At 42.7% G+C, this 11,012-nt stretch overlaps 1 protein-coding gene across 1 annotated transcript in view; it reads left to right on the forward strand.

The window, feature by feature from the left end:
- LOC119181398 (uncharacterized) overlaps window positions 1–9,298 on the forward strand; it is a 41,774-nt gene extending 32,476 nt beyond the window's left edge. The window contains exons 8-9 of the mRNA XM_037432627.2: window positions 23–1,351; window positions 4,607–9,298. Of these exons, the coding sequence (XP_037288524.2) occupies window positions 23–1,351; window positions 4,607–4,852 (1,575 nt within the window). The 3' untranslated portion in view covers window positions 4,853–9,298. The remainder of the gene's footprint in view (window positions 1–22; window positions 1,352–4,606) is intronic.
- The last annotated feature ends 1,714 nt before the right edge of the window (window positions 9,299–11,012 follow it).

An 11,012-nucleotide genomic window follows, 5' to 3' on the forward strand; every position in this document is an offset into this window, starting at 1 on the left:
ATAAAGAGGATTCGCATTGCAGGAAGAAGCAATGATTCAGTTCATCTGCAGCTACATCAAGAATGACAACATTGGTGTGATGGCTAATGCACACCTAGCCTGGGCCGATCAGCTTGAGGACGGCATCTTTTCCGACTGCTGCCTGAAAATTGCCGACAAGATCTCGGTGTGCCTCGACTTTGCCAAGACTGGGATGCCTTCTCATCTCGACAAGATGGAGAAGCCGCCGTCGTACCCTGACTTCATGAACAAGGGCTGCCACAAGAACACTTATCAGTCCAAGCGGATCTTGGGTCAGCTGTACCGGCTTCACCGGTCATTGGAAGCTGTGATCAGCACCGACTTCGAGAACCACTTCGTTGAAAGTGACTGTCAGAGCAAGCTCTTTGAGTACGAGGGCTGGCAAAACTACCGGGAGAGTGCGGAACGGGCGCTTGCTGAGTATGCCTCGAAAATGCAGAGGATCCTCAGCCAGCATGGTATCAGGAGCGAGGGTGAAGTGGTTGCAGGTCTCGTCAACAAGGTTTTCGACTTCAACAATACCTCCCACGAGAAGACGAACGTCGAGACTCTAGTGGCAAAGCAGTACCAGCACCTGGTCAAAGAGACACGGCAGTGTTTTTTCGACATTGTGGAAGCCGCCTATGAAGACAAGGCCGTCACCACGGATGACCAAAGGCAGACGGTGCTTCTGCAGGTGGCATCTGCGTGGTACATGGTGACGTACAGCTCTGAAGCGCCGAACGAATCTCGCTGCTGCAGCTTTCCATGGGCTGTGGCCGACGCTTTGCTATCACTCGTGAAAGCTCTGTATGGTGACACTGAAGTACCCCAGATCCCGCCAAACTTCCTGCTTTCCAAGTTGAATGCGGCGTTTGCTAAAGAATCCACGCAAGCTTCTGCGAAGGGCCTCGCCCTCGAAGTAATCACAAAGTGGGCCGTCAAAGATGAACTGATGAAGGATTCAAAAGCTAAGCATTCCTCCATTTGCAAGTCCTGCTTGTCCAAAATCTTTGAGGACTCTGTTAAGGCCACTATGCAGCAGCAAGAATTGGGGAGTGGGGACTTAGAGAAAGAAGAAGAGAACGCCCAGTGCAGCGGCAGTTTGTTAACCGGTGGTGAGCTGGTGCTCGGGTTCCTGAGGTACATGAGTAGTGCCAGGGTGCAGTTCCCGCCTTGCAGGGAGTGCAAGTGGTCCCTGTCGATGACTCGGACGATCACCATGGCCGCCGTGAGAACCTACAGCCTGCTTGCCATCACAAGAGACCTGTGCCACTTGGGTATGCCCTGCGAGCCAGAACTCCACGAGCCAGTGCAGATAGTCCAAGAGGGAAACCCGGTTCGGATACAAGTATGTTTGAGGCAGTGTAAAATCTTACTTAATGTAACTGGTGTGTCAGCGAAAATCAGTGTGAAGTGTTTAACATCCCGAAAAGCTTTAGAGGGTGCTTGTGAAGGCAAAAAAAATTAAGAAAAAAAAAGTATTTTTATAGGCTCGTGCAAATATTTGAATGCTTTGAATGTTCGAATGAATATTACGATACTATTCGGATTCACTTATAATTTAATTTAAGTTTTTGGAAATTGCAAATTATTCAAACTGAACAAATTGGTGTATAATAATTCGAATTTAAGTTCTTGTAAAGGTGGTTTCACTGCTGTGAAGGAGGGATGCGAAAGCGTGAAAACCTATCCAGAAGTCCGCACTGCCAGGAAGCTTCACTTCAAGGTTAAATGAACGTATTGCCCTCACATTGATTCATCATTTTTTAAAGTTTAAAAGCTCATTTTACCGGCCTATATGTTGTATGTGATATATTATACAAGCTTATACCGGCTTATGTGTGAATCAATAGTAAATGTTATGACGTAATATATTTTACAAGTTTTTGTTTGCATTTAGAAAGTAATTTACCGCTAGTATATTCAAATCTGTTTCCACTTCCTTTAAACCAAGAGAAATGGCATTTGAACAGGCCTTGTTTCAATTAAAGAAAAGATATTGTGCAGGTTAGGTGAGTAATAATAAATATGCACATTACTTAATATAATAAGATATATGCACTATTCGAATTTGATTCGAAATCGTTTGAAAAAAAAAAAAAGACTATTTGCTTCGAATTCACTTCAAACCTGAAATTCACTATTCACACAAGCCAAATTTTTTATATTTTACTGTGTTTATTCTTTGTGGCAGTCATGGTACAAACATTTTGATCATCTAGAAAGTGATAAGTTATGGGTTTACTTGAAAACTTTACAGCATGGCACCTATTGTATATGTAGCTATCTAATAATGTACACTTTCTGCTGCATGATTTTTTATTTATACTATACTCTCTGGAAACAATAGAAAGGCAGCTTTGTGTATCTCATAAGCTAGTTTATCCACAATAAATATTACTGAATATTTTAAATCGGAGTGAAAAAATTAACAAGTTTTATCTGGTTTGAGCACAAAATGCAGCAAATACTCCACAAGCCATGTCCCCACTTCAGCAATGGGGTGTCACACTGCTCAGTACGAAAACGTGGGCTCAGATTTTGGCTATAGTATCTGCACTTCAAGTTTGGCAACATGCAAAAATTCTAGTGCACTTAGATTTACGTTAAAGTTTTAAACTCCAGGTGCTCAAAAATAATTGGTAGTTCTCGACTGAATGCTTTGTGATCATATTATGCTTTTGATGTAAGGTTCTGTTCAGTGTCACAGAAGTCAGTTGCCAGACTTGGGGGCCATTGTTACAAGACTGCCACCACATCTGGTGGCTATATTTGCTCCTACAGTTCCAGGTTTCCTTGTTCATGCCACTTCAGGGTTCTCAGTAATTTGCCAGCGCTCGTACTGTGCCAGTGTCACTGGGTTTTCAGTAACTTATGTGCCGCTTCGCGGTTCTCAGTAAATTTTCCAGCGTACGTGGTGTGCTCGAGTAACCGGGCAGCCAGAACGGCATGCGCAGCGACAGAGGTATTTACACTTCAGGCAAACGTGTATCGCAACGCTGCCCAAGGTTTGTCTGGACGTTCGCAAAGCCGTTCAATTCCCCCGGTAAATTCGTTGTTGCGCATGGGTTTCCTAATATTGAGACACAATTCAGTCTGAACATCTGAATCCTCTACTTCTGAGGCACAATTGAGCTCGATTCCAACTGTAGAACCAAACGTACAGCAAAAAAAAAGGGAACTCCAACCTCTGCTACACACCGCGGTCGTTCAGTAAAATGGCCGATGTCAACAGACCGCACAGGCACAGTAGATTACACAGGAACCACATGGGAAAGCCGGAACAGCAGGGACAAGTACCTGAAGTCTGACAACCGATTTCTGTGGCATCAAAAAGAATGTTGTTGGTTTCGGGCCCTCAAAATCGAAAATTATGGAAAGCTTTAGTTCATCAACTAAAGCATATAGAATTTCTGAGTAAATTGTCAAATATTTTGTATAGAAAATGTAAAGGAATATTGCTGATGACCTAAAAAGAAATTAACAAGCAAAGCATACTGTATTTCTGTGAAATGTATGCAGCTTTCTGTATAATTCTTGCTCTGAAGGTTCATGTCATATGTTTAGGGTAATTTCAGCTTGGAACGCTTATATCAAAGCCAGTGTTAAACTTGACGGCCAGACTCACAGCAATATGATGTGGTTATCTCGAGATATGGGGAACACGAGTCATTGTATTAATGTTGGTTATCAATTCATGGGCATTAAGCTCGATACTTTGAGCTTCTTTAAAGGCCAACTCTGGTGATCTTTTGACCGTGTCGGGGCAATGGTAATTTTATGTTCCGAGACACTCTTGTCATGTGCCCGATAGCTGAAATGCTCAACAAATTCGAAAATCATTTTTAATAAGCAATAAATCGTAATACAAAAACCGAAACCCAACCGAGTGCACTTCCAATGTATGATGTTGCCAGAACCTGCCTGGTTGTGCGTAATGCCACCAGATGGCACAACTTGTCCAGGCCATCCAAGTTTGTGCCTGTGTCGACCGGCTAAAGCGCTTTCGCTGTTATGGTGAATATATGGCTAATTGTGTGCGGCCCACAACACAACACCACTTCGCACCCATCGCACGCTCACCAACACGGAAAAGAAAACCGCACACTCAACCAAGGAAGCGCCGGCCAAGCCCACACAATGTATAGCATACAAGCAGATGCTGCAGCGGCACATTATTTCCGTCACTTCTGCTTTGCGAAAATTGTCACACACACAATATTGCCACTAATTCTGGCAAGCGAGGTAATTAAGTGTTTGGAAGCAAGCTAAAAAATTTATTTGAAAATAATCTGCGATACTCTCAAGCCTGCTATGTGGCCTGAATGGCGCAAACGTGCAAATGAGCGTATCCAATGAACTCCATTGACATCCATTTACCTCGAAAAATCGCCAGAGTTGGCCTTTAAACAGCCGGCCATAAAATGAATTATGAATCTGTGCCACATTGAACGCTACTTCTGAGGTTTCTTCCTTCCTCTACACATTACATGTGTAAAATAGCGTCCCAGTGTACGTTCGAAGACATCCTTCTCTTCAGTGTGCTGTGCAGTTCAAGACCCCGAAGCAGTTTAGGTTTAGTTGATACGACTTCTCTTTGCAGGTGAAGCACCCCGAGCTCATGGACCTGCTTCGTCACAGCCCAGAGGAAGTGGAAGAGCTGCTTCGCGGTTGGTCTGGTGTCCAGGAGGTCCACATTCGAGGAGACATGAGCCACAGCGGCCACTACCTGCTGGTGTCAGCCGTGGGTCGTGACTGGCAGCGCTGGTTTCTCGAGGAGCTCGTGTTGCAGCCGTGGCTCGGTGATGCCGTGGTCAAGAAGGATATTGAGTCATTCCTTGAGCAGTGACTGCTGGTGATGACAGAGCTGTGATATTCCCCGAGGTGCCTTGCAATGCCCAGACTAGTCATAGCCATAGTCTGTGCTGTTTAATGTGCCAAGCTACACTATGTCACATAAGTGGAGGGACCAAAGCGATGTGCTAATCTTATCCTCCTTATGTAGTAGTTAAAGCTGCCGAGTAGAATGGAGTGCTACTTTCGCCGGACACCCGCGCTCTGAGTCAGCGGGAGGTTTTGTTTGGTAGAGTTAATGTCGAGTTGACGGAAAGGGAGGAGAGTAAGTGTTCGACAAACGAACGTAAGATAAAGAAAAAAAAAACACTGCCCTTGAACTAAGCACGAAGCAAAGAGTGCCATGGGACTCCTTGCTTACTACTTTGTTTGAGCACAGTTTTATTTTGAGTCCTGTACTATCCTTAACAAACTAATATATAACGCCAGTTTGCATTCTTCTCGCTTGGCATCGGTGCAAGTGACTCCCGCTTTTTAGCTTGCCACTTCGGACAAAATGTGCCATCCGCTGCATTGGAATGAAAGATGAAAGTATATGTATGCTCGACAAAATGCCACCCCCATGCAAAATCTGGGATGCAATAAGCTTGCGGCATAGCTGCAAGGTACATTTTGTTCCTGAATGCTTTATTTATGCAGCAGTCGGTACAGAAGAAAGGAGTACCCGAAAGTAATGGATGAACATATGTGTTATTGTTCACGTTAGTTACGTCAAAGGTCACGTCCTGAAATAACCCAGTTTTCCCTGTTTTGCTTAGACGTACAGCTTGAGGCTTTAAAGATTACTATCTAGACGAGGGCATAGAGTGCAAACAAGTAAATGCAAAAGTTTACGATACTATCGGAGTCCGCACTGCTAAAGATGTGAGGCTTTCGTAGAGGGTCTAGGTCTGAGTGTCTTGTCAGACAAGTTAGAGATGCGTGCGTGTCAGCGGAACAGCAATATCAAAGACAAGTGATGTTGAACTAGGGATTATGTTTGCAAAGGGCGGGCAGTTTAAGCAAGCTTGGTGCTTCAGCAGTTTAGTGATTGCTCTCATTTCATTCAATTCTACTTGCTTGTAAAGCACTTCTTATTGCAATCTTGCTGAAGATGCAACTATTAAGTTGGGGCATGGGCTAATGCTATGAAGAGGATTGAGGTTCTCTAGTTATTGTCCCATTTTTTTGGGTTATAGTCTCTTAATTATGTCTTGTAACCTAAATTCTTCTGTAAGTCACGTTAGCACAAGATTTCATTCCGTCTGAATGCCAACATTTTGAACTTTCTGCACATTTCTTGCTTTTTGCAACCATTGTCGTGACTATAGTGTCCAACAAGGTTGTTTAACAGGCTCCAAGTACAATGCATTCTTTTTTGTGGGCAGATAACTGAAGGAAAGTGTGGGGTACTCAACCTTTGTTGTTGTCCACTATCTATGATCTACGTTGTGTTTGTCTCATTTTATGCACTTTGCAATAATCAAGAATCTTTCTGAAAATTTCTGTGGGGGTGGACACGTGTTCAAAACTCTGAAATAACATGTTTTATCTTTACCTGCGCATGCTGCCATTTGGAAGATCTTAGGACTTCCAGCCTTGTTAGAACATCTACGATATCTTGGTCATTTCAAAAGAATGCCAGGTCTGCGCGGAAGGCGCAGCACAGTCGCAGCTAAAGCACGAAGAGCAGCCTTTCAGAGCCTTTTCTAAACACTCTTTGGGTAAATGCTTGCTGGGTACCCACTACGCCATAAATATTCATAATATCTGCATAGTAGGCCGGCATTCACTATGCTATCCTTCGTCAATCTTCCGAGAAGCGTGGTATCCACTAAACACTTGTAACGAATTTTGTGTGGCATTCAATGGCTGACGACGTTGAAGAATTGCGCCTGAAGTGGCTATGTGCTACAGTTAATAGGGGAAGAAAAAGAAGCTTTTGTAATGTGTTGGAGCATTGGACGACCCACTCGTTATGCAATTCGTACAGTGTGAGGCCTGATTGTTTCTTTGCTGTTATAAAACACTTTATTACTCATATTAACGAGATTCCTTTCCCAACATCAAGCCTGCCTAAGACAAGTCTGCGAACAAGTCCCAAGCACCGGCGTGGCTCAGCGGTAGAATACTGGGCTGGCACGCAGTGGACTCGGGTTTCAATCTCACTATGTCACCACGTGCCTTTGCTGTTTCTTATCTGAGTTTTTTTTTTTCTCATTTTGCGCGATAGTGGTTACGGACATTGGCGGCGGCTGACAACAGCGCTTCGCGTGACCCGTGTTGTGATCTCATATAAGCTTTCACTGTAAAGCTTTTCTTGTGAGCGTGGACCAAAGAAAACAAATATTTAGCACTATGGTGCCATGTTTTCTACAGTTACTGTTTTTCAATTTAATTACTACCATGCTTTTCGATCTCGTATTTTTTTAACATTGAGCATAAATCAATATTTACATTTAATAATGGCTTATTTTCTGCAGCCTCTGGTTTCTGATTGCATTCCTTGCTGAGTTCTTCTGATGTTCCCATTTACATTTTGTTACAGCTTGTTACTTCAGCCGTGCAACACCCAGTTGATGGCACAAATCCCATGCAACAGCAGACCTTTAGTAAATTTTTAAGAATTTCAGTAGTGATTTGAAGCACTTTATATGTCGCGTAATCAGATCATTGCCATGGCTTGTTGTACTCCAGATCTTTTCGTTTGATTTCTCCTCACTTCTTTAATATATGTACGTTTGTGATGCGCTTCTGTACACTTGCTGTTTTGGGGGAAGTTTTGTTTTTCTCATTTCTCAAATCTGCTGTTTCGATCTCTCGAAAATTGTACTCAAACTATAGTAAGGCTTCTATGTAAAGGTACCTACTCTTTCCTTCTCATAGCTTGCAATTTTGCAATTCCTATCGGTGCCTTTTCGAGTGAGCGGCATGTTTCTGCTTACATGCGTGCTGTGATATCCCTGAAATTTGTTTTATTTTTACTTTTATATAGTATATGCTTATATATAGTTGTGTTTACAATTCTGTTATACTTACTTGCCAGTCATTGACAGTCTTCTCTTTGATGGTTGTTACATGTTTCTTCGCACTTAAATAAAAATGTGTATGATTTTACGACTACAGGCCTGCCAGTCTTTCAACAAGATGTTGTTGCTGCCACATTCTCAGTCTTGCGTTTGATTCTGCTTTACCTTGAAGATGCCCACGTGTCAAACAATGACTTTCTCGCCATTCTGTTGAAAATGCTAAAGGAATTCTTACATACCACATTTCGTCCGGCTAGAAGAAATTCAGAAGTGCAGATGTGCCCTTGTATAGGGAATAGTTTATTTCTTAAGGCTCTCAGTTTAACAAAATTGTAAGAACTGAGAAAAAAAAAACAGAAAAAGGAAATAATAACTTGTTGTGTTTATGGTTCAAACTGCCATCGAAGCAGATATTTCAGTTCTTTGAAGATTGCTTGTTGTTGCACTGAAATCCGAGGAGTCTAGTTATTTTTTTAATTAGAAATTCATTAGGCAGTGCTGTTCTTTTGGCTAATGTGCAGCGTGGTAGTTAAGACAGCTTAAACACTGTGACAGATATTGCTTGAAGTGCGGGGAGGGTGTTTTTTGTTAATCTTAAACAATGATCTATTCTTCTTCAGATCCTGTTCAGATTTACGTTCCTTTATGTTTTCTTTCTTCATACATTTTCAACATATTTTTTAGGGACGCAAATTAGCAAAAGGAAATAACTATAGGAATGTATGCAGTCAGTCTTTCAGATTTGCAAAATTTCTGTATTTCACATATTATTGAGCGAGAGAACAACTCTGATTGAACTGTTCCTTCGAAAAAAACTCGGCAGCTGCCATTTCAAGCTTTCAGCTGTTTTCTAACATTGTATATGGCATATGCTATACATCTTATGGATTTCTGCTGAATGGAGTTCGAAAACCGGTGAGAAAAATAGTGTTTTCTTCTTAGTGATTGATATGTCGAGTTTAACGTCCCAAAACTACCATGTTATCATGAGAGACACCGTAGCGGAGGGCTCCATAAATTTGTCGACCACTTGGGGTTCTTTAACGTGCACCTATAGCGGAGCACACGGGCCTGCAGCATTTTCGCCTCCATCGTATATGCAGCCGCTGCAGCCGGGATTCGATCCAATCCCGCGGTCTGCAGGTGAGTAGCCGAATACCTTAGCCACTAGGCCACGGCAGCGGGGCTTTTTTTTTCTTAAATGAGGGTATTCATTTGTGAACTTTATTTTTGACATGACATGATGATGTGGTTCATTTGTGTAAGATGTATGACTGTACATGTGCAATTTCCTCATAACAGGGCATCACTTTGAAAGTAATCCACGAAACGAAGCTTGCCAGTGTACATTGTTGAAAATGTTGTGCATGATGTTGGATTATATGTGCGTTAATATATTTTTCTTTACCTGAATAAAAAAGTCATTTTCACGATTCGTCCAACTTTTGTGTGACAATCGGTTTAAACAAACATAATATTCTACATTTTTAATGCTGCATATGCAGTCATATCAAAGAGCGTTGTAGCTGATGAACACAAGCTATTATTTTCTTGCTTCGCTGGTCGGCACTGAGCACAGTGATTTTCTGTCAGTGAACAAGAAAAACAAAATTATGAAGCCAACTGGTATATAACTGCCTCAAGGTCTTGGCAATTTTAGTGTGGCAAGCCAGTTTCGGTAACAGTCAAGTTGGACATAAGTTTGAGTTGTGTTTGCTGATTTTTTGCAATTTGACTTGAGAGTGTCTGACTAGAAAGAAAAAAAGTGAGGCCTTGCGCCTTGGAGCGAGCCAGCTCATATAAGTTTGTGGCGACTCCCGTGAAGGATACCATGTGAGCGGGGAACCAGGTGAGAGTTTGGGTGGTGACGCTTTTGACGTCAAGTATGTGACAGGCATCATTACACACAGTGCCGACGGTGAAGGTGTGTATGGCTGGCCTGGAGTCGCTGAAGATATTGTCACGTTTGTCATCCTGAAGGGCCAAGGCAATGGTTGCTTGCTTGGCTTCACACGACGACGAGCATTGTATTTTTTAAAACGACCTTAATGGTTGAACCCTTGTGGTTGATCAACTCTGCTGCATAACTATTGCCGTTGCCATACTGGGCCGCGTCGATAAAGAACCTGCCACCGGTAAGTTGATTTTAAATTAGGACTCCACGTTAAGTAAATAGATCTTTAACATGGTAGAAAATGCTGATTTTTCTCATTTCTGACTTTTTTGTAGTATATACACACTTCAGTGATCAAAAGCATTGCTTAACACAAAATATATCTTACATAATATAAGTATTGATGCTGGGATATTCAGACATAGCGCAATACTATCGGGACTAGTATGCAAACTTTACACATCACGGAAAGTGTGATGTTGCCTGTAGATGTCAAGTAAATTTTACGTCTGTGAACGTAGTGGCAGTGGCACCTGCTGAAAGGGCAGCTTTGGCTCGTTGTAGTGGCTCTGGTGGCATTATTTTCTTCATGGTCGAACGGCAGTGTTTAAGTTGGCAGGGGCATTAGGTGAAGGGGAGATGCTAGCTGCAGTAATCATCTAATTATCCAAGTGAAGATCAGGAACTCGGTATAAAAAGAAAATTGCAGGTTCAACTACAGATTCCAGGGAGTTGTTCTTGCTTTAATCGCGATAGAAGGCCTGCAATGTTGCTATGACGTTAGTTCTGTCAGTCAGGCAAGTGAATGCTTTGATCTGGGAGAGCATCAACTGAATCATTTCCATTACTTTGACTATCGTGTTGAGAACCTTCATGTGTAATGGCCAGCATGCAAGCAAATACGCTGGCTTAATTTATTATGTGCTTCCAGCACATGCGTCGTGTGGGTTCCAGGTCACAAAAGTCTCAAGGGAAATGAAGCAGCACACACCATGGCCCACGAATGCATCAGCCGGCATCCCTGCACGAGATATGAGGTGCCTCCCGCTCAACAACACAAGGAAAGCAGAAAAATTCGTACCGCTAACGAATCGTGCATTACTGCAACATCATCGTCTCGGACGCAGGTCATAACCTTCTGCCACATCCAAAACTCTCAAGAGACGAAGGCACCGACTACAGGGGCCTTCAAAACAGCGCGCTCACCCACGGCATACTATTGCTATGAGCCCAACGTTGCATAGCTACATCTG

The sequence above is a fragment of the Rhipicephalus microplus genome, chromosome 10 (genome assembly GCF_043290135.1).
Source record: "Rhipicephalus microplus isolate Deutch F79 chromosome 10, USDA_Rmic, whole genome shotgun sequence".
NCBI lineage: Eukaryota > Metazoa > Arthropoda > Arachnida > Ixodida > Ixodidae > Rhipicephalus > Rhipicephalus microplus.